Source organism: Drosophila miranda, chromosome 4, assembly GCF_003369915.1.
Source record: "Drosophila miranda strain MSH22 chromosome 4, D.miranda_PacBio2.1, whole genome shotgun sequence".
NCBI classification, from domain to species: domain Eukaryota; kingdom Metazoa; phylum Arthropoda; class Insecta; order Diptera; family Drosophilidae; genus Drosophila; species Drosophila miranda.
In genome coordinates this window covers 5,107,289-5,132,063 of record NC_046677.1, presented here as the reverse complement: position 1 = coordinate 5,132,063, position 24,775 = coordinate 5,107,289, and the positions used below count along the sequence as shown (strand labels likewise).

At 39.3% G+C, this 24,775-nt stretch overlaps 2 protein-coding genes and 1 non-coding gene across 3 annotated transcripts; all 3 read right to left on the bottom strand.

The window, feature by feature from the left end:
* Positions 1-7,440: 7,440 nt before the first annotated feature.
* LOC108162439 lies at positions 7,441-8,532 on the bottom strand. The gene is made up of 3 exons (XM_017297176.2): positions 8,126-8,532; positions 7,681-8,068; positions 7,441-7,625 (listed from the first exon to the last, which is right to left on the bottom strand). Exons 1-3 carry the CDS (start codon positions 8,509-8,511, stop codon positions 7,479-7,481), a joined length of 921 nt encoding a protein of 306 aa, XP_017152665.1. The 5' UTR covers positions 8,512-8,532; the 3' UTR covers positions 7,441-7,478.
* A 1,495-nt stretch (positions 8,533-10,027) lies between these two features.
* On the bottom strand, positions 10,028-10,099 carry Trnap-agg. Its single transcript has one exon. It is a non-coding gene; the product is annotated as a tRNA-Pro (tRNA).
* Positions 10,100-12,518: 2,419 nt separating this feature from the next.
* LOC108162435 (zinc finger protein Noc) lies at positions 12,519-16,183 on the bottom strand. Its single transcript, XM_017297169.2, has 2 exons — positions 15,657-16,183; positions 12,519-15,038 (listed from the first exon to the last, which is right to left on the bottom strand). Exons 1-2 carry the CDS (start codon positions 15,744-15,746, stop codon positions 13,506-13,508), a joined length of 1,623 nt encoding a protein of 540 aa, XP_017152658.1. The 5' UTR covers positions 15,747-16,183; the 3' UTR covers positions 12,519-13,505.
* Positions 16,184-24,775: the final 8,592 nt, after the last annotated feature.

Below are 24,775 nucleotides of genomic sequence, written 5' to 3'. Positions count from 1 at the left end.
AGCAGGGTGGAGCAGTGCTAAAACTCAGCCCATGCATTCTCAGAGCCTTTTTTCAACAATTAACACAAGCAACACTTGAACTTTCGACTTGGGACCACAGACTGAAGAATAAATCACAAGAAAAAAACCACACACAAGAGACAATTAGTTAATGGTGTCATAAAATTCGTGATAAACCCCGAGGAGATCTGCAAACAATAATCTGTCCAGAGCAGTGATATATAATGCTGCAGTCCCCCGCTCCGACAAATCTTGCAAAATCTCTCACAAATGGCTAATCCTCAAATGATACTGAGTGCCCCCTTATCTAAATGAGACGACAGCAGGCTGAAGACCCAAGAGTTAAACTAACCAAGTGACTACTACTACTACTACTACTATATTTAGACAGAAGCACAGGCCTTGTCACGGGGGCCAGCCGCACGATACGACGACGTACACGAGACCCCAAAAGTGACTTTATCTTGTTTTCCTGCGACGTTTTCTTTTCTAAATTCCATCACAAATTTCTGTTTATTATCTTTGACTTGGAAGCCAAGTAGCTTAAATGCCAGTAATATTACCCCCGCAGCTGTTTTTTTGTCATGTTTAAAAAGAAAACACAGCGCCCACACGCTGACAGCGGCAATGCGGACCGACTGTCTAATGTTTATCTAGAAAATGCCACAAAAGACGCCTTCAAGTTATTTTTAACAAAAAAAAATTAGATTTTTCAAGTGCTTTTTGGAGCGGCCGCCCAAAACCGTTGCTTATACAAATTTTTAATTGCCCATCTAGAAGAAATTATCACTCGAATCTGTTCAAACTCGTAAAATTGTATAAAATATAATAAGCTGATGACAGGCTCTTGAACTCCAGCGAGTGTATGTGGCACATAAGGGTCATAAATTTTCATTTTAATTGCTCTCAAGATTAGATCGCCATTATTTTGTCGTTTTTTAAATCAATTCCACTTTGAGTCTTGGAAAACATCAAGAATATCAACGGAAACAGACAGAATACTCCAAAACTGAATAATAATGTTCTAGTTGTCAGGTTTTGGTTTGTTTTTTTTTTTTTTTTTGTGGTGGCGCGACTAAAGTGTCGAATGAACAAAATACCCGAAAGATAGATTACAATCATCTTTGGGGGCTTATACGAACGGGGGCATACTCTAGATGTCTATTGGATGGCAAGCATGATCATATATCTTCTAGATGGCACAAAAGCGTTGCAAATGGATCATTATTAGAGCCAGAATGGCATAATATGGCTATTTGAACACCTGGCTTTCGATAAATTGATGAACAAAAATTAATATAAATTAAAAAAATAATTTAAATATTGTATGATTGAAATAGACTGTATAGAGACTCACGAATATCATTAAGCTATCCCAGAAGAATAAAAAAAAAAAATAATAATAATATATAATAATAATCAATAATAATAATAAATAATAATAAAAATCAATAAGAATAAAGAAGAATAGTTCACTTCAAGAGTTCTTAAAAAAGGTCAAAGAAAAACAAAATTTTTTTGTATTTTATTTATTATTAGACCTTAGTTTATCGTAAACTAAGATCCTATATTACTAAAATCAATTGAAATTCAAATTTAAACAACGTTAAACATTAAGAAAGAGTAAACTCCCATCATGAGACATCACAATCATCAAATTGTTAACAAAAAAAACCCACAAAAACACGTGTCAAAAGTATTTAATAAATAACAAATCACCCAGAATGACCCCCAGACACAAAAAAGCAGCAACAAAGAACCGCCACAGCTCAAGTATTTAGTAATAAACAAAAAGCATAGAAATACCAACAAATAATAGGCTATAGTGTAGTATTTATGTGACTGGGATCTGTTCTCAAGTGGCGGCATGTGGTCGCTCCCAATCCTACTTCCACCAGTCAAGTGGTCGATCGATCGCCTTATCAGCCGCGTTATTTCCATGCCCCGATGTGACTGTGGGACAGATTTACAAGTAATTGCAATCAACGAGCAACAAACCATAAAATATACACGAATATTCATCTAACACCACCAGAAGGGAGGAGGAGGAGGACATATTGAAAACTATCCAATTCGGCAACCAACCAACTTCATTAAGAAGTCGTAAATAATGTCAGAAGCACACAATTTTCGGGCAAAATTTATGTGAATAATTTTTGAAAAAAAAAACCATTAACAACAAAAAATGCAGAAACAGAAACAATAACCAAAATAAATAAATAAAAAGGGAAAAAAGAAAGCCAAAAATGAAGGGAGAGATATAAAAAAAAAAACCAAAGAAGAAACAGAAACAATAGAATTTTAACAAGAAACATAATTTATTGCCACTTAAGTCATAAATATATTTTTAATTTCGGCCAATTCACATTTACAGCAGAGCCAACAATCAGACCAAGATCGGGTATACCCTTTTCCGTGTGGATACGACCTATTCGCATAGGGTATGCTCTACTTTTGGTGGATTTTATAGAAGTTTATTTTATGAGTTATGGGAGTAGAATCAGTGTTGAAAGGAGAGATAGCTTAGTGAAGAGTCAAGACTCTAACTATTGTGGGGTCTAAAGATCACTAGATCATAGAAGTCCATAAAAAAAAATATATCAAAAATAATCAAAACAAATATATCAAAAATGATATAGGAGTAAAAACAAATATCGTAAACAAATTGAATTAAAAATTAAAGTAATTATGGTGTATGATAAAACACAATTTAATGGCAAATTTAAGTATTTTAGGAATTTATTTTTATTTTATTTATTTAGTTGTTTATGAAATTTTTATTTGATTATAAAATATTATTACAGATACAATTATGTTGTTTGCTGTTACTGTTAGAACAACTTATACAACAGTTACAGGAAAAATTACAATTATTACAAAAAAAAAAAAATAATAAAAATAAAGGCGTGTATTTTGGGATATTTTGTCTATTATATCAAACAATTTTGGGTCGTCGTAGTTTAATATTTTATTCATATCGGCGCGAGCGCCTATAGGTTTGTAGTATTTCGTCAATCTATCTTTCTATCTATATATATTTAAATTTATCTATACATCTATCAACAGACCATAGACAGAACGGAAAAAAAAAATTAGTTTATGGAGAAAAAGTAGTCTAACATTTAGAGACAGAAATGTTTTCCATCCGGAAGATCTATCGTATTAACACCACGAAGTCTTAGATCTTATTTTAGTAGATCTTGAACGAATTAAAAATATATGTAAAAGGCTTTTCTTAAAGCCAGAAAGCAGGAGTTAAAATCTCTTATCACTAGGTAAGCCCCATTCTATTTATATATTTAATAAAATATTAGCCCTATAGGGCACCAAAAATTCTATACCCTTAATGTATTCTTTGATTGTTTTTTTTTTTTGTTCTGTGTGTGTGTCTGTGTTGTGTGTTTCTTGATAGTTTTTGCCGTGTTTTGGCTAGGGGGCTGGCAACAAAAGAAATGAAATACTGAAAGACTGAAATTTACGCGTCGCTTTTGACTGTTTATTTTCCTTTCTGCCGCTTTCATGAATCTTCAAGTTTATTATTGCTGTCTCGGCTCTAGCGCTGCCGACACTCGGTGGCCGCAGAAAGGGTTATAAAAGGCCAACTAATTACAAGGTGCAGAGGTGCGCTCTACTAACAGTTGCCACAGGATATTTACATACGGATTTCTGTGTGTCTCTGTGTGCGTGTGTGCCTGTGTGTCTCCATCAAAGTATTCATGTATATATAAATATGTATGGGGACGACCCTTCTTCGACTTTTACGAGTATTATATTGTCTTAATGAACAAAAGGGCAAAGAAAAGGTTTCTGTTTTCGGGAGGAGACAAATGTATCTCGTTTGAGCGCAAAACACAAATGTTTAAAACAATAATAAATTATCTGCTGTTGCTGCTGTTGGCTGGCTCTCTTTTGCCTTTTATCGCTTGATAATCGCTGGTCATTAGTCATTTTGGCCTCAACCTCAAGTATTGTGTGTGTTTTCTATACGGCAAATGTATCTGTATCTGTATCTTTGTGCGAGTATCTGTCTGTCTGTTCGGGCCACGCCAAAAAAGAGTAATGTGAGCAACAACACGGTGGCAGCTGCTGTTCGGAGCAGCTCCTCCTGCTCCTCTCCTCTCCCGCTCTCTCTCTTTTGGTGTTTTTCTGGCGCTGGTTCGCCTCTTCATTTGGTCTCCACAGCTTCGTTTAATAAATCGTGTACTGTCGCCTTTTATTGTTGCGGCAATGTTTCAAATTTTATTTATTTATCTGCTGCCGTTGAATTGGCTTAATAATGTGGCCATCGGACAACACAGGGAACCACCAAGAACCACAGAAGCAGCCACAAAAACATCCACAAACAGCAGCAGCAGGCAACACCGGCAGGCAGGTCAAGCCCATATTTAGCAACTTCTGACTATATCACACTCAACGGCCAGACCAGCCGGCTTTAGCTATCGGTTATCTTGACAGTGCATGAAATATTTATGCCCTGTAGCGGCATTCAACATAGAGTTTACTTTCAGCATTAAATGCATACCAGAACTGGCAAAAGGGTATCAGAGTTTTTTTTTATGAAAAACTATAGACGGGGAAAAGTTTGATTAAAAAGATAGAAAGGAAATCTTGGAAGTGCTGGTATTATTATACTCTTCTCAAAGAGATTCCTGAGTAGCTGGTATCGTAATGTCGAGCCACTCCTCTACACAAACGTTCCGACGGGTTTTTGTTATAGATGGAATATAGGCAAATATTTGAACCATCTTCTGTAGATCACAGATTACTTTTATGCACAGATTTGTTTCAAGTTTAGTTTCCTTACTATATTGATCTCTGATGTTTATTTAGGTCTAAATTTTACAGTACTTAAACCTCATTAATTTCAATAAAAATTTAAATATTTATAGAAACTCATTAAAATAGAACAAATTTTAAAAAATATATTTAATATTTACATATATTTATATAAAGAGATATACAAATAAACTAATAATTATGGCAATCTTTAAACAATTAAATTAAATTTGAGAAATCCTAGAAAATGTTACAAAAATCCCAATCCAGAGTATTCTCTAGTCGATTCTTAAGCTACGACCCCCGGGCACATTTTTAATCTGACAACTTGACATTATTAATTAAAAATTAAATATGAAACACCAACATAAAAAATAAGCACAAAAGGAGGAAATATACATTAACAGCTCTGTCAGCGACAATTTCGGATATCTGTTGCCTGATTGTTTGTGACATTTCCATGCCATTCAGTGAAACCCACAGCACCACACCATACTCTATGCAAAGTGCAAACCCTTTCAAAATTTTCATTGATTTTTGGGGGTAATTTACAATCAACCAACGAGGAGGAAAGCAAAAGCCCCCGCACTGACCAGTGTCACATATATCACTGATATAACTATCAATAATATATTAGCGCCAAAAAAAAAAAAACACTCTAGCGGCGGCCCGGCCTTTGAAGTTGCACGACGCGACTTGGCTCAAGGTATTTCTGTTTTGTCGCTTTCCAGTTGTTTCCGTTGGGAGTGGGGCTCCATGTGGAGTTTCATGTTATTTTTTTTTGTTTTTTTTTGGGGGCCCACTGGGTGGCTACTTGGGTGCAATAATAATCACAGCTGAAGTATTTATGCCGCGGCGGCCCACAGCTGAAGGCCTTGCAGGGCCATAAATTCTCAATGCGATTTAATATAGATATTTTGTCTTCATATTTTATTTATTTCATACGAGGTTTGTAGAGGTATAATTTATGACCGAGTGCACTGCAGGAGTTTCGTGTAAAAAATCGATCATGAATTTATCATCGGGGGGCTCCCATGATACCAGACCGACCGAAGGGTGCCGATGCATGACGCGCAACACGGAAAGGATACTGATTCGACTAATTAACGAGGAACTCAAGTGCAGAGACATCCCATCCCCATCATTGGGATTCCCTCAACACCTCTTACTCAAGCGCTGTGTATCCCAAAGCAACTCTTAACCTGAATCATGTCGCCCCCTAATACTAGAGATATCCCCCTTGTTTGACCAACGTAAACCGAAAATAAATGGCTACCGAGTGCCTGTTGACAGTTGTCGTTGTGTCAGCAACAAATGTCATTTTCCAAAAAAAAAAAAAAAAAACCAACTTTACACAGAAAAGAGAAGAAAAACATGCAAAGACCAAGGCAGGGCGAACCCCGACCGCCCATATAATGTAAGATAATATGGAATGTGAATGGGATGTGTTTTGTTTCATTTTTGGGATGCTCTTCAAGAGGGTATTCGGAAATTTGAGAAAAGTTGTGAAGAGCTCTTCGACTCTTTAAAGTAGGGATCGTAAGAGTTCTAATTTTTATAATAAAAATTTTAAAAAATAATAATAAAAACAAAAATGTGATTATAAAAAAATTACTTAATTAATATTTTTATAAAAAAAAATTAATTTGTGGTCAATAAATACAAAATATAATATTTAAAAAATCACAAATTAGTTTTTAATTTTTATAATTTTTTGTATTAAAATTGGAGTTAAATATTTTTTATACATTTCAAAATACAAATAAAACATAAAAGTTAATTTTTTAATTAAAAAAACATTTTCAAAATTTATTTTATTTCTGAATTAACGAATTATAAAAAAAAACTTTTATTTATGAATTAAGTAAAGTTTTTCTCTATTATCAGAATCACTAACCATATTGAACTTTCTTGTCTGAATCTATAAATATAAGACCCACCCAAAAAATACCACAAAATCCAAACAAAATTCATAGAAAAGAATCCCCTGGTTTTCACATAACTCTCACAGACTAAAATTCTACTCCTAGGGTACTTAAAACTTCGACCTTCGAAAGACCATATGTCGCTGCTCTTGTGTTCCCTGAGTGTTGTTGTTGTTGGCGATGGCTATGGTGATGGTGGGGGCCCAGAGGGAAAGTGTCAAACGCAACATTATGAAAATGACACGAGGAAGCCATAAATATTAAAACAAAACAGGCAGCAGCAGCAAGCAGCAGCAACAATGTCACAACACAGCATGGGATATGGGATGGATGGATGGGATGCAGAGGAGGTAGACCCTGGGATCGGATTGGACTCACAGCGGGGGCGTAAAATTCACAGAAAAAAAAAAACCAAAAAAAAGAAATACACAAGAGATGGAAAATTATTAAGGAGTTGACAACTGACATAAGGGGGCACGCAAACACACACAACTAAGAGATACAAATGTATCCGCTGGATGTCACATCTGTGTGTGTGTAGGTTGTCGGTTCACGCATGATTGACGCACCCCCCGAAACGTAAACTGTAATGACTTTTAGTGTAATTTATAACAAAACTGTTAATTAGCTGCGACGACATCAGTCAGCTGTTGCTGTTTAATTTACGGGCGACAAGCGATCGGTTCACGACACCTATTACGAGGATCGGAGACCAGTCTTAAGGGAAAAACTCTTTAGGTATGGAATGCAGGGAGGAAAAAGTTCTCTATTTAGAAATTACAATACATTTTTAGTCTCCAAATCATCACCCAATTGTCCTGGATTGTCCTTGTGATCAGCTTGATTGCAATGCAATTCCCCAAAGATATTCTCATCGATGCCATTCACATAGCTTGGCTGCAGATCAAATCCAATGGTGTTGTTCTAAAGTTTAAGATAAAGATACAGATGAAGCTTTGGAAGAAAAGTGAACTCTCACCTTGAATATCACATCGTTTACGCCCTTGAAAGTATCAAAGAAATTGAAATACTGCTTTCCATTAAAGTTGTTCAGTAGATCGAGCAAAGACCTTCTCAATTGTCGGACTTTTCGGCGTGGAAATCCTCTTTGCTTGTAAACAAAGACTGCATTCTGCAGACCTGCATCATAGTTGCAGCAGGCAAAGGAATTTGTCTCCGCATAGGTTGCAAAAGGACATAGCAAAATATCCTCCGAATCGGCAACGGGTTTATACTGATCAGAGTTCAAAATTCGAATCGATCTACGTTGGGATATCGACGGGGTATCCGGGCAGACATTGCGGCCACGTAGGGCATTGAATGCCAGGGCGGAATGGAAGGCCCTCTCGTCGTCTGTATCCACATTGCTGTGAAAAGTATCAAAAATATTCGAAGAAACACAATTAAGAAGCCAAAGTGCTTACAGTGAAGCCTCATTGTACTCGATAAGGCTAATATTCCTTGGCGCCACGGCTATAATGAAGTTCTTTCGCTCTTCGCGTGCAAAAATAATCGGACGGAGACCCGCTTCACGTGCTGCCATATAGTCGTGCTGATCGAGCACCACATAATGATTATCTTCGTCCTTCACCGTCTCCAGGCATTCCGTACGATTCTCCCGCGAAATACAGTGCAGTGGAGACGACCGATTGGCTTCCCTGGCGGCCTTCACCACAGCCAAACACTTGTCATAGCTGATCGAATCGAAGGTGCACAGGGTATACTGTGCTGCTCTGCGAGCCCCTGAGGAGAGATGTGCCTCAAGCAAGATCCCACCGACCAGACAGAGGGCCACCAGTGGAGATATCATTCTGTTACTAACTGCAATTCCAGCGATGCCTTCCGGCTTTATAGAACATTTCGTTAATGTCTATTTAATGGGCAGAGCGACGGAGCGAGGCATTATCAGCTTATATAACCCCAAAGAGCCCCATTCATTCGTTCGCTAATCTCGGGACGGACACCTCATAAATCATCGATCGCTCTCGGGTCCGCAAATAAATCATCAAATCTAAAACGTCAACTTGTCAGTGCCATTCATTGCTATATCAATTCGCCAGGCAAAATCACAGCACACCAGAGACCCGAGAGACCCGAGACCCGGCTGTCCGTCTGTGTTGTATATAGGGGCCCACAAATATAAGCTTCATGCAATCTCAGTTCCCGATTTCTGTATATTATTTATGGACGATTGCCCCGACGACCGTGGCAAAGGAAAAACACCAAACAGTCTAGAAGTCTACGAGGTCTCCGATAGACTACGTGTCGCACCTCATGCAGCAGCGCACCTCTGTCTGGGATTGCACATCAACATCCAAAGAACTCGAAGATCATCTTCCACTAGAGATATGTAGGTCTCTAAGGAATGTTGAAGAAAAGTTCCCCTCATTTTCCATTTCTTTCTATTTTGATCATAAATTCGTAGACAAGCTCTTCGCGGCGTTTAATCGTTAACATCTCTATATACGACACGGACAATAAAATCGGTTTTTATGACTATATAGCAATAACCATACGACAAGTTGTCAGCGTTAAGGTGCCTCATAAATAAGGGGCCGCTCAAAATCATAAATAAAGAAAGAATAAAGAACAAATCTAAGAAAATATGAAGAGATATAGAAACACTATTATAGTATGTGATAGGAATATTGGATACTCAATAGTTATTTTTAATTATTCAATAATTTCTAGAATTTTAGAATTATAAAAACAACTCCTATCGAATATAATCTTAGTTTTGCAAAGTTCTCTAAGAATTCCTTATAAAAGTACTCTGAAGAAGAACTCAAAGAATGAATTTTTAGAGCTATAATTTCAATTTCAAGTACAACACGATCTTGGTCTTGTTAGATCTTTCATTTGTACAACATATTGAGTTCTTTTCTGTAACCAAACAACTCTTTGAACAACGACTACGTGGTATCTACCATAATATTGGAAAATCTTTCTACAAAAATCACAACCGATGATTAGACTTAATTTTGATGAGGCCATAAAACATCCAAGATTAAAAGGGGACCAGTCCCAAAAGTCTCGTCTAGCTACCATAAAAGTATTTGCAAATAATATAAATTCAGTCATATACCAAAAACTACTCGTACCCGTACTCGTGCTTATATTTGATATTTACAACGTTTCAAAAGTGTGATTATTGCCTGGCATTAAATGATCGTGAGTCAACGAACCAACCATATGACTTGGCTCAAATAATCCCCATAAATTGAAGTAATAAACATATTTTAAATGGTATTATTGCTCTTTTATGGCGCAAAAAAAAATCTGTTAAAAAAAGTGTAAAAAGATTTTTAAAAAAATGTACTTTACTTGGGCTCGTCCGGGATTTGAACCCGGGACCTCCCGCACCCTAAGCGGAAATCATACCCCTAGACCAACGAGCCGATTGGCAAGTTGTCGGCCATCGTGAAACTTCAGTGCGGACTCCCCAGAGAGATCTCTCAAGACCCAACGAAATCTTTCGAGTTGTTGGAGAGTTCCCTCTCTTTGGCCACCTCTCTCCCTCGTGGTCTATTTTAGACAACAACAAAAAAGTTGATTCAGTTTTGGTTTCTGCTGGCTTTTGCTTTTACTTTTTGTTGTGGCTTCTGAATGGGGGACTGAGACCCGACGACGTGCCAGTGTTGACATCGAAAACAAATTGTTTAACATGAAAAAAAGCACACAGCAAAACAAAGAAATATGATGCCTGTAAATAAATTCAATTTGGAACGACAGCCACATGCACGAGTTGGACAAAAGCAGATCTTTCAACGGAATCGGTAGAGGGGGGAATCAAAAAATTATTAATAATCATCAAAATCTAGATGTCAACAAGAGGGGCGACAAAAAAAAACCAAAACTTTTGATTTAGCAGGAATTTGTAATGCCCTTAAACATGTAAAAGGAAATATTACAAAGAAAAAGAGTTTATACAGAAAAACCAGTACGAGTCTCACTGGAATAGAGCTGGCAGTAAAGAGAGAGAAAAATAGAGGGAGAGAGAGGTGGAGAGAGTGCTTGCCAGGCAGGAAAACTAACTCTTTAATGCTAAGCGACGCTGTGAGAGGGAAAGAAATATAGTGAGCGAGGCAGGGTTGTCAGCTTTCTTCATTCCTTCATTATGGTCTTAAATTAAACTCCACCCATAGTTTGTTCTCCCTGTTAGAGATACTGTATATCTATAACCCACAGTAGATCAAATACCCTTCCTTAACACCACTAAAAAATGACTCCAACACTCAACACAAATCCCACAAAACGACTTTGGGGGGGGGGAGCTATCGAGCACTTTATTTGCCATAGAGCGAGCACTGATTGTTGATTGCTGATGGCTGGGCTGATTGCTTTGATAAATCGACCCGCAAACAATATATTCCCATACCCACATGGGGGATATTGGGGCCAAGCGATTTCTGTGTTCACATCGAATCAAAATCAAATCAGAGACAGAAGAAATAAAAACCAGAAATTGGAAAAAATCAAATTGAAAATTGAAACAATTGAAAATAGCATTGTGTGCGTGTGCGTGTGCGTGTGTGTGTGTGTGTCGTTGGGGCGAGTGACAGCTGAATGCGATAATTTCAAATCAAATCAATTGAATATTGTCACAATTAATTTATTTATGAGATACACTCGAATATGCTGTTGAATTGTTGCTCATTTTGGTACTGATTTTTGAAGCATATTGTCTCTCTGAAAAATGTCTGTCATTTGTGTGCTTTGTAAGCAATTTTTATTGTAATAAATTTATAATATTTTTTGTTGTTGCTGTTGTTTTGTTTTGCGTGTGCTGCTCATTGAATGCCAATTGATTCTGACGATGTACTTTGTATGTATGAATGGGTGGGTTTTTTATTGATTTTTAATTTCCAGCTTGGGTGTTTTATGACTGTCGCCAGAGACGCCAGGTTTTATTAAGGCTTGCCCAATCAATGCTGCCCCAACCCCCAACCCCCGGCCACTGCCACTGCCACTGCAACAGCTCTGATGGACTCATGAAATTCAAATTCGATTTCGTTTTAGGCCGAATTCGAAATGCTGCATACAAAAGTTTTACATTGGAAATGCAAACGGAAATCAAATCAAATTGTTTGTGACTGGAAAATTTGAATTTAAGATGTGGTTTTATTTTTGGTTTCGAGGAAAATTCAAGTTTCTTTGAGGTGGGAACGAAATATTCTTTGGATTTTATTCGATTTTCGGGGAGAAGCCCAAGGGTTTTGCTCAATTAAAATTGAAATATTTATTCAGGGAGCTTCAATTTTAATGCAAAGATAAATGAATCCCTCTCTCAATCGTTTTCTTTGCGAAAAAGAGTCTCCCAGTGATGGCACTCGTTTTGAGGTTATTTGTAATTGAAAATTTTCGTTTTTCAGATTTGTTTATGGATTTTTACCATCACTTATCTAAGCATCTCCCAGATATGATAGATAATTCCTTGAATTCTACATCATTCCATCTTTTGCCATAGTTTTTCCACTCAGAATAATTATATCACGGAGGCTCTTTTTGCAAGTTGTTCCTTAAGCTATTCTGCTTTGATACCCTCTGAAATAAGAATCTCTGCAGAATGCTCTCCATTCCAAACCGGTTTCGCCTGCCTTCTTAAAGGTTTCATGGGGATTAGAGACCCCCGCGATAAAGTTTCGCAGAATGTGCCAATGTCATCAGCCTTATGTAAATAAACCATGGGGTAAAATCAAGCAGCATTATCAGCATTATTTTTATGGCCCTCGAATGAGTAAGCCAATCCCCAACCCCAAGCAATAATCGTGCTCGTATTGCCAAGAGATAAGACCATGAAAAAGAAGAATTCTTTTGCCAAGTAAAAGATGTTTGTGGTTTATATTTTTCAAAAGATTTTGGTTTTTCTTTCATGTATATTTTTCAGTTTTTCATATGAATGTGTTGGATTTCTTGATCTTGTTCTTTCTTTTTGATATTCTGTTGCTTTTGTGATTCTGATTTTTCTGCATACATCAAGGGGAGTATGTAAATTAGCGAATCTAGTGTTTTGTATATCTATAGAATTTACACACACACACACAGTACATTACATACAATAATTATATGAAATATTCATGTTTTATTTGTTCTTTTTTTTTTAAGCATTTTTCTTGAGTTTTTTTTTTCGTTTGTGTTTACTATTTATTTTATACGTAGTTTTACATTTAAGTTGACTTAAAGAACATTAATGTTGTAATGATTGGTAATAATAATAGTTAATAAACTTAAAGATTAAAGCAAAACGTGGATTAAAAACAATGTTTCAACATCTCAGAGAACAAATTTTGGAAGTCGCATTGAATATTGTATTTCTTTTTTCTGCTTTGCTAAGACTTGAAAAAACTTTGGTTGATTCAAAAAAACACAAAATGTGCATCCGAAAACTGATGATATTCCTACTATGTATATCTCCTATTTGGATGTGGGGGGGATTCGATTGGATTTGTGTGATTACTGTAGACAATAATTATGAATTAATTATCTTGTGAAGTGGCAAATAAGTTGATCTTTCTGTTTGTTCTGCTACGATTTTTGTTGCTGTTAAATATGATCTTCTTCGTCTTCTACTTCGTTGAATGGAAACTTAAGTTTAATTAGCGCTCGACAAACTACAGTTTAGTATCACAGAACAGCGCGCGAATGCCGCAGAGAGATGGTGTCCATCGGCATTCCCGATCCTCATTTCATCCTTTTTTTCGTTTGAAATTATTTCAAAAACGTTTCCTCTGGGGTCTATGGGATATCCTTTTGCTTTTTTTTTTGGTATGCATTTAAAAACCTTTTCCTTTTCCTTGTCCCTCTTCACTGATGGGCCGCTCCCATCCTCTGGCCGTACATGGCATACGGGGAGTAGTACGGTCCGAGAGCAGCTGCCGCAGCGGCTGCTGCCGGATTGAAGGCTCCGCCGGCGCCAAAGGGCGATGGGGCACCGCCCATGGAACCTGGCGGCGGCTTGGCGTACGGATGATAGCGGGCTGCTGCCGCTGCCGCGGACATGGGGCTGAGCGGGGGCGTGGGATATCCACCTCGCAGCGCCGATGGGGGGAACAGGGTTCCGAGCAGGGACTGCGCCTGCGACTGGGCCAAAGCGGCGGCTGCGGCAGCCGGATCCGAGAGGTTGCCCGTGTGGGTGCGGAGGTGGGTGAAGAGTTCGTCGGAGGTCTGGAAACGCTTGCCGCAATAGGCATCGCCTACCACCCAACTGCAGACGTAGGGGGCGGAGCGTGCAGCCGCCGCATTGGCAGCCGCTGCGGCTGCCGCCTGCGAGTACGGATGGCCTGGGGGCAGGCCGGCGCTGGCCATGGCCATGCCGTACTTCTGGTGCTCGCACTGGGTGCATCCGGCCGGGCAGGGGGCCCCCATCAGCATCTGTTGGGTGTGCGCGGAGTAGGGGCAGCCGGGACAGTAGGGATCCTTGCACACTGGCACGATGGCCTCGCCACCCGCTGGCGTCTTGATGCGCTGGTAGCTGATGTACGGATTGGGCTGTCCGGCGGGATTGCCGCCTCCGGCGCCCGGATAGCCGCCATTTGCAGCCGCCGCCAGCATGGCGGCGTGATGGTGCGAAAAGCCGCCGGCAAAGGGCGGACGGAAAGCAGGATTCGCGTGCTGCTCCATCCCAGGCGGGCAGCAGAGGGCCGACAGATGGTTGAGGCCATAGGGACCGGCTGCCTTGTAGGCCGCCGCTGCGGCAGCCGCTGCGGCTGCCATGCTGCTCATCTCCTTGGGATGCTGTGCGGTGCCGTTGGAGTTGCTCAGGACCTCCATTCCGGAGCGTACGATGGGGCTGGCGCCGCGCTGCGAGGAGCCCGAGGGCGACACTGTCTTCCGGCTGCCATTATCATGGGGTGTGCTGGGTGCCGCCTCCTGTGTCCGGCTGTGTCCATCTGTGGGCGTGGCATTCGACTTGCTGCGCGACGGCACACGCTCCTGGGCGGACGAGGAGTTCTTGGAGCTGGGGCGCATCGGTTCCTCCACGGAGGAGCTGCTCTTGAAGGAGTTCTGGTTCTGGTGGCTCAACACGTTCGTCTCGTACGGCTTGAAGGCCAGCTTGATCTCTCCGGTGGTTGTCAGACTGGTATTGCTGGTGGCCGTGGCCGTAATGGGCGTTGTGGATTTCGGCGATTTTGCCTGGCTGCCGGGCGACTTGGCCGCCGATATATCGCCGTTGCTCGACGAGGTCGAGGATGTGGAGGATGTGGAGGACGAGGAGCAGGTGCCCGGCTTCGTCTTGTTCTTGTCCATTGCCAGCAGGGGCTTCACCGCCGATGAATCGGCTCCAATCTGTGAGCATGTCTGGGCGAGCAGAGCCAGGGGACTTTTTTTAGCATCCATCTATAAGGAATGGAAGGAAAGGAAGAAGGTTGGGATTTAGTATATTTTTTTATTACCACAGGAATTTCCTTCCTTTTTTTTAATTTGAGCTCTATTTGTTGTTGGTTTATTTCCTTATATTTCTTTTTAAATTATTTTTCACGTCTTTGTATTTCTGAAATTTTTCTTCAATTTTTTCATTACAGATTTAATTTTTCTCTTTTTATTTTCTATAATTTTTGTATTTATAATTTCTTCATTGAAACTGAATTTTTCCGTACTTTCTGGGGTATATATTTTATAAATTACTTCAAATTGTTTGATGCCAATTTCATTTTTTTTTTAATGTTTTTTTATGCCTTTTATAATTTTCTGAACATATTTTCTTGATGTTAAAATGTTCAATATAATTTGTATCCAAATTCATCAGTCTTTCATCTCAGCTTTTCAAATAATTTTTCTTTTTCCAAAATTTATTTTTTTTTTCTGAAATTTCTTTTGGTTTTCCTAATTTTTTGTCAACAGTTTTTATTCTGTTCCACGATTTCTTTATAGAGCTCATTCAAAAGGTGTTTCTCTGACTTTTGCATAAGTCTTTTGTCTTTAATTTATTTTGTTGTTTGTTTATAAAATACTAACCGTTGTCGGGAGTGGAGCCAAGTAATCCGGTTGTAGGTATTGGTTATTGCCGATGGTAACGACACCACCGCCTCCTTCCAAGACAACCATTTTTGTTGCTTAGTGTTGGTTTGGTTATTGAAGAGTTTAATCCACAAGGAAATGTTGACGGTGGCCACAGAAATTTGTAGCTTTTCGTTTATAGTTTTTGTCGTCGATGAAGAGTAATCCACAGAAAATGCGACGGCAAAAATGTGTGTGTGTGTTTGATAATAATCCAAAAATTTCACTTTTCTTTTTTCGGTTCAGTTCAGGGAAATGGTATTCCTGAAATCCGATTTAGATCACTTTGTGGTGTAAATTTCTTTCACTTTTGGCGTTTTCTTATTTCTCTGTTGTTGTTCACTTTTTGACACTTGGGACAGCTGTTCTTGAACAGAATATTTCAATGGATGTGCAAGGGGGGGTTGGTTTTCCGCTTTTTTCCGAGCAACGTCTGAACGATTCGAAGGCTGAACTCGAACTGTATTCTCCGTGTGACGGTGCGAACGTACCTAGCCGCAAAGTGAAGAACGGACACGTTCGTGCACGCTCACTCGCTCGCGCGCTCTTTCTCTACTCGCTCGCTCTCCACGCTCGCTCTCCCTCTTTCTTTCTCTCTCTGCTCGCTCAAAACTGGTTTGGCCGCTCTCTTCTAGCGCTAGAGCAGTCCGGCCAGCTGTGTGCGAGCGAGTCGCCACGAGCGTAATTTTCAAATATGGCGTATTTTTTGCCCAATCACAATCGCATGCGCCATGCGATGGATGGCCAACGGAACAGGTTTCTCGCTCTCTCTGTCACATTTGCACCACGGCAACACTCGTTTCGAGAGCAGCAACAGTTGTGGCGAGCGAGCAAGAGAGAGCGGCTCTCTGCTCTCAATCGCGATAGTTGTTGTTGCATTGCGCGCACACATTAATTTTATCTTCACACATATGTCACGCGCTCGCTCTCGCTCTCCCGTTCTCGTTTTTTGTGCGGCTTTGATGGGGCTGTCAACAGCAGGAGTTATATGAGTGGGGGGGGGGGGGTGCGTGAAGATGGGGATAAGTGGCAGTGTGAGAGAAAGAAGCAGCAATGTGCTTGTGGTAGAGAGGCATTGTCTTCCGTCGCTCTGAGATTTGTTCTCTCCTCACACTCCACGTTTTTTTTTTCCAGACCATTTCCATCGCCACGGTTCCGCTCGTTTTAATGTCATATAAAAATTAATTTGTTTGTCGCTCGCTCTCTCACACTCTCCTCTGCTCCTTGCTCTGCGCCTCTCTCCAGGCTTTTGTTTAGCGTTTTTCGATTAACTTCTGCGGTGGGTTTTTACTGTACCACCACTCCACCTCCTCCACTACCACACAAAACGTTGTGGCTCCTGGTTTTCCGTTTAAGTGGAAATCGTTGTTTTGTTTGTCGCTTCACAAAGTTTTTCTGAGCCATTTTCCACATTGGTTTTTTACATGTTTTCTTGATTTACATGTATAATGTTTGCGTGTGTGTATGTGTGTGGGGGGGGGGGGGGAGGGTTACATCCCACAAAATTAGTGGCTAACCGGAGTTTTTTAATGATTTAATGGCTTTCTTTTAGTTGGTTAATTTCACTACATTTTTAATTACACAACAATTGGAAATGCACTTTCCAGTCAACACTTTTCTGAAACTATTTTTATTTCACACGAAATATATTATTTAATTGAAAATAATTGGATTCTGTCATTAAAACCAATGGAAGAAGCTTGCTACTCGAGGAGGCCAGGCAGAAACGCAGTCTACTTCGCTCCTTAACGACCGAGGGGCTCTTTTGCATGACGAACAACTGATAGCATTGATCCTGGGAGCCCTATGATCCCTTGTAGAGTATCTCAAAATAGTTAAGAATGCATTTAAAAGCCATAACAACAAATCCAAGAAATTTTCTCCCCTAATCATCTGGATCTCATGATCTATATTAAATTATCTTTGAAATTCCATAGAAATCCATACAGAATCTATATAATCTAAGGCTAAACCAAGTCTTAAGATACTTTGTGGCAGTTTTTTTTTTGGGAATCTTTTGGAGAGATCTCAATCTCTTAGCAATTTGAAAAATATTACCTAATCGTCAGACAGTTTCAAATCCCCCCGTCAAAGCCTCTGGCAAGCAAATTAAAATCTGTGTAAATATAAGCGTTAAGACAGCGGGAACTGAAAGGCGGCTTATGCCAGGATTAAGAGTATTTAGACATTTTTGGGCAATGGGGATTTCGGTTTCTCTCCCGCTTCACGTGTCACAGGTAGAGTTCCCTCCTTCAGAGGGCCTTCAGTAAATGACGGATTTATTAGGTAAGAGCGTGCTGTCGTACTTTACGATCCGGCTTAAACATAATTTGCGGTTTCTGCGTGAACAAAAAAAAAAAAAAACCAGCTCAAAGTGTTGCCAAAATACAGGAGTACAGATACAGGTACAGGTACAGTCTTCAGTGTTCGAAGGTTAGAGAATTTTCCCCGCTCGACTGCAAGCGAGTATTTTCCCTTATTATTTGTTATTTTTTTATGGCCACTTTGTCAGCGTCATAAATTTGTTGCTCCTCTCCTGTATGTGAATTATTTACTAGCGAGAATGCGAGCGAGGAGCCTTGGCGGCGGGCAGGGGTCGTCGCATAAATAATACAAAAATATTATAAATTACAAGGAAAGCCACAGCGAATGCCAGGGGGCGGCGGAAGTGTGGAACACCTTGATACCGTGACTAAAGCGATTTTCTTTCCTTCTTAATGCTCATGCCCTGGAGCGGTTCTAAGGCGTTTGATATGTTAATTTCGTTATTTAGTGGCTAATCTTTTTAGGTAGAATTTATAGAAGATTACAGAAAGGTTGAACGATTTTTTGGTATATTTAAAATTAGGGATGTCTTGCACGTTGCAAGGATCTTTTGGGCACATTAAAAATATCGCTTATATTTTATATTTTCTTATGCAAATCTTAGAATAATTTAGAAGCATTTTCATATCTTTTTTATATCCTTTTCAGGGAACATTTGGTCAACTCTATCTGCAGATGGTATCATAATAGATCTTTTCATTATTTTTAGGCTCAAAATAGAGCAATGATCAATGCAGATATGTCTATAGATATAGTACAGATTCTCCAGATAGATATGCATTCTCTTGAAATAGGGAACATGCAGAAAATATACATATAATCTAAGGTATATTTGTATATATTTTAATTCAAAAATCAATGAAAAATACCTGCCATTCCCATACCTCTTTTTCTTGAAAATTTTCCCTAAAAAAGTGTTCCTAATTGTATCTTGTAATCTTAAAAGAAAAGTATCTTTCAACGAATATACCCCAGATACTCGTGTATGCCCAGGAAGGCGGCAGGAAGGAAACAACATAAAACAAGAGACAGTAAGAGAAATTTGTAGCCGCGAAAACATTTATATGAGGAATATAAAAAGGAGGAAAAACTGATGCGGCAGCACCAAATGGCGAAGGCATGGGGCATGGGGGGGGTAGCACATAAAATTAACCACATATTTCTTCATTTTTATGGCATTTATTATCACAGAAATGTTTGTGTGATAAAAGCGAAGCGGCGCAAAAGGCGAACGACGATGAACGACGACTCCAACGACGACGATGGCGGCGCAGTCATAAAAATGCAGCCATTTACCTTTTGATTTATGCACCACAACAACAACAGCAGCAACAGCAGCAGCAGCAGTGGCTGTGGCAGTGGCAGAAGCGGCAGCCGTAGAAGTGGGCTATTGAGGTGGTTGGGTGGTGGCTGGGGCGTGGGGACTGCGGCACACGCATGAAACAACGCACTCCACAAATGAGGGAAGGAGAGCGTAAGGAAAAGGAGCGAAAAATAATGCAATAAATTTGACATTATCTCCGGCAATATGAACGTATATATATCCGTAAAGTGGGTGCTGTGTGGCAGTGGCAGTGGCAGTGGCAGTGGCAGTGGAAAAGGGAAAGTCGTTTAACTGTCTGCGGATTTTCAGTTGACTTACGCATGGGGCAAAGGCAAAGGCAAAGGCAAAGTCTCCTGCCACTCCCCCACGATAATTGCTTTATTTTGGCGTCTGAAGAACCTTTTCCTGCCACTCGATGGCTATCTGAGCGGAAATTTCTTACTTCAGGGTGGAATATTCGGTTTTTCTCAAGATTGTGGTACATCTTTTCCAAGGGAAGATTTTAAATTACACAGAATGCTGGGAATTTATGAATAATTTATGATGTTTTAACATTTTAATGTTTCAATTTAGTATAAAAAAAGAAACGTAAGCTTTTTCTGGAAATTCTTTTAGACATCTGTAAAAGAAAGTCCACAGAAGTTGATTTGATGCTGTACAAATTTCCCATAAGCAAACGGACACGAACAGAGACCATTATGAGGGATTCGGGATTTTTATATATTAATAAATATAGCTTATTGGTATTTTTGCATAATAAATAATAATAACAAAAACGTTGCTACGCCCTAATGATATTTAGAAGAAATTATTCGCTAATTTTGGGACCTCTGCACACGTTTGGACCTCTTTTAGCACAGTGTACCTCTAGAATAATATAAAGCTCAAAATCCCCCCCTAAAATACCAACAAAAAATTATTTCTAAAATCCCGTACAACTCCACAAATCGAATCGTTTATGTACCACCATAATTACTTCCGATTTGAATGTGTCTACGTGCCATGCAGCCAAACAATAACTCACTTCCGAAGGTTCGGCACTCCCCACAACCCGTGAATGCCATTTAAAAAATTGAAAAACAAACTGCAATAAATTCAATATAGAAAGAACCCTATGAAACCCAAAAACTAAGCAGACACCCGAGCAAACAGATCCCAAAAAAGAAAAAAAAACACGCACACAACACGCAAAAAGGGGATGCAGCAGGGGATGCCCTGCTGTGACTCTGTTCCGGGTTCCAGGAGCTCCCCCCTCCCGCCTGCCGCCTGTCGATAATTTATTGACAACAATTTATCTCGTAATAGTTGCCCAAACGTAAAAAAACAGCAAAAAAAGAAAGAAAAAAGAATAATGGTGACATTGAAATTTTACGGTAATGCATCCCAAAAATAAAAAAAAGGAAAAAGGGATCTTTGCCATTTTTTGTGGGCCACCCTCTGTTCGTGTGTGTGTGTGTGTGGCGGATTAATAAAGCAAATTAATCGTTGGGTCCCCCAACCTCTAAAAATGGGGGAAATACCTACAACGCTGACACGTGGAGGATTCTAAAATGATAAATTGATGGAATCAATTTTTATTGCCATTTCTGGCATTAAGTATTAATTGCCTACAATATCTGGTACCTATGGTCTGTCCAGGGGGCGGCTTTCGAATGATATATGTCCGCCGGTTATAGGATCTAAAGGGTGTAAACGGTATATGAATTAGGGCAAATGTTTCCTTAAGCGATGAAACATGTGGGAAGGATTTACGGGGAATAAGGAACACAGGATATATGGCATAAAGGTACAAGCTTAATCTTTCTCTCTCGGACAGAGATCTAAGCTTTAAAAGCCTATTTTTTATGTCTGGAATATACTCAGGGAGAGCGCACTACCTCTCTCTATAACCCTCTTTACCACCAGCTCCTTAAATCTAATTTTAAATTTGTATTTATGGGCAATGCATTAAAAAACATTTTTTAATTAAAAATTTAAATTTTTAAATAAGAAAACCCCCTCAAAATCATATTCCAAATATCCTATGTAATACAAAACAAATATCTACATATACCCCCCGTTTAAAACAAGAAAAAATCCTCATTTGTTGAAGAAAATTTAATAGAGTTTCCCAAGTCAAATACCTAACCCCGCGTATATCCCTAATTTGTTCAAAAGGGACCAAAATCTGCCATCAAGAGTGTCACGAGAACTGTCATGGACAAAAACGAGGCAAATAAATGACGCGTGACTGTCAGTGACTGAGAATAGGGGAAGGATCCGGGGATCAGGATCGCCCTGTACGGAGAGTACGAGAGTACGAATTGTTTGCTGTCAGATGCACAGCATGATGCAAAAAGGACAAAGGACAGTGCCAAGGACGAGACCTCGAAATACTTTTGATAAATGCGTCATAAAATGAGCAATTATCACGTGCGGACCGAGCTCGTAGGACAATTAAAAGCCAAACAGAGACGCAGAGCGAGAGCATCAATAAAATTATTTGTCAAAATGTCACAGGATGCACACAGGAAAGCAGGACACAGAGCCGCCTGCCAGGGGAGTGACCGACGATCAAAGACTGAGACTGACAGGGGACTCCGGGACTGCGGGACTCCGGGACACCGGGACACCGAGACTGCGGGATATACGCAGAAGTGTCAACTTTGGTGGCTGGCAATGAATGACGGACCATAAATCAAGGACAATGGCCCGCCTGCCTGCCTTTCAGCCAGCCTACTGCTGCTGCTGCTGCTGTCCTTGATTGACCGCACTCCCAGCCTTGAGAGAAACAGAGTCCTGCCGCTTCTTGAATCTGGGCTGAAAAATTAGCAAGTAAATCAATAAACATCGCCAGAGACGGCTCTCGACTCTCGAAGGCTCGTTAAATTCGTTCTCCTTCTCCTCCGGCGGCAACGGCGGCGGCATGGCCATAAAAATGCAGCCTTGTCGATAGATTTTCCAATGATATATAGAGCCCATAATTTATGTTCTCTTTATCAAGGCGAGCGCGCACCGCACCGAGCACACAGAGCACACACATGGGGCAGAAGCACATGGAAACACCTTATGGATGGCTATATCCTGTTGTATTCCTCGTACGCCAGGAAGCGCCATGCCCAGTCGTTGGGAACGGGACCCGCCAGTTGCTGCTCTGTTCTCGGTTCTGTGTTCTCTTTTCTGGCCCTGATTGAATCGGGAAGGTCGTAAAGATTTTTATGTTTGGCCATAAATATTTCTGTTGTTTGCTGTGCGAGCGAGCGGGCGAACATTTGGCAATGTTTTCTCTTCTGCTCGATTTGATTATGATATATGAAGAGGTGAACGTTTTGCACATTTAAACATGTGGCGGGAAATGTGTATATCAAAAAGGGAATTCAACCAAAAGATCAATTCCAGGCAATGATTCAAAGTTAAAGGCAGGCCAACGGTGGTGGAATATTAAAAACGAAAGGGACTAAGGTGGGAATTCCATGAATAGAAATCAAATGAGGAAGAAGATTAAGGTTTTCAGCAGTTTATTTGGCGGGATTTACAAGCAAAGAATCGTATATCTGTGGATACAGAAGCAGGACATCCAGAAAGAAGAATCCTGAAGCAATAACTCTCTTTCTTTCTCTATTACAAAGTAGCTTAGTCAATTTGCATGTTTTATGGGATTAAATTCCTCAACATTTAAAAAAAATATATTTAATTAATTTTATTTATTTATTGTTATTTAAAAATTAATAAAATTATTTTAATGATTATTAATCAAATATTAATTACAAAATTTATAAATTTTTTAATGATTATTAATTCCTTTAATTAAATATTTATTTTATTATTTAAGGTTTGCATAGAGCCACACATAGCCAGACACACAAGCGAAAAATTAAAAAAAACCCGAAAATGCAAAAACAAAATACACGGCGTGCGTATCGCTCTAAAGCCCGAGAACAAAATAAAACTAAATGATTAACATTTTTTGTTGTATTTCTTAGTACAGGCAATAGCTCTGGACCTACTGTAGACTATAGTTTTATTAAGAATACATTTAGAATATCATAATCCTGGAATACCAATTTATAAACCTCACCTCACACCCAACTCTATTCCATAAAAACTTTTTTCATAGCTCTTCGCATAAAATAGGCAAAATGCTTAAAGAAAATCCCATATAAATTCTTATATAGACATCTACTAAATGCTCACAAAACCCCCCGCCCAAGCTGTGATTTATGGAACACATCAAAGGCGGCGACCAAGAGAATGGAGAGACACACACGTGACGTATAAGCGGGCACATCAATAAATTAACACTAAAACGCAATGCGAATGAGTAGTTAACCCAGAGCCGTACGGGCCAGTCGACTGTATTACGAGTGTACGTCGTATTCGTGGCAACAAAACGCCCGGAGAAGTCGTAAAGGACCCTTGTGAAAACAAACATCATGCCATGCATAGCTGATGAATCCTCACAAACCAACAAGAAAAAAAACACAAGAATTCATGGCAGACAGAGAGATGAGGCAAAACCGTGTGCAATAAAAACGAAATTATATCCTTTGTGGCTCAAGTGGCATGAAGAAAAGAAAAGAAAGAGAAAAAAACAATAAGGGAGAAGCAACATGTTGCACAGACGGCGACGCAAAGCGACACATCCATCAGAGACGCCGCCCGACCCACGCACTATTTAATTTAGTACAAAATTATTATGCGCAACATTAGCACTCGTCTTGGCTTTCGTTTTGGGTTTTTAATCCTCCGATGAGGGTATGATGTGGCATGGGTCGCGGCTACAGGTTCTGCGGGAAGCGTGAGGTGCCTCAAATGAAGTGTGAATTTTGCTGTCAGGCCCCGCCGTCATTCTCAGCGGAGCAAACAGAAACAGAAAACAGAAACCAGCCCAGAACACATGAAAAATGCCGACTCTGCTTTATGGGATTGTTTTTTTTTTTTTTGGATGGTGGAAATGTGTGTATTTATTTTTTCTAGAATTTTCTTTAGGGAAAGAATATCATTCCTATGCATATAATATAATGAAAATTAATTCTTTACTGCTAAGATACTCTGTAAGAGAGAAATATAGAATGAGAATCCAAGAAGTAGGGCAGTCAGGTCAATCATATATTATTTCCTGTTTAGGACCGTCAAACCATTTTTTAAAACTTTAAAAATTATAGAAAAGTTTTTTTTTTATTTTAAATTTTAATTTAATAAATTTAAAAAAAATGTACTATATATTTATGTTTGTAATTCTAATATTTAAAAAATTTGTATTTAGAAATTTAGATAATAGAAAACTATTTCAAGTCGAAACAAAGCTCAAAAGCCTGTTTCCTGGGAAACCCTTTTTTTAGTACGCCCTAACATACAATTTAAATTCTGTTAATAGATTTATATCTACCTCAAATTAGATTCTATTAGTCTTTCTATTTAATTCTTATGCTAATGCTCTCAAATTTAA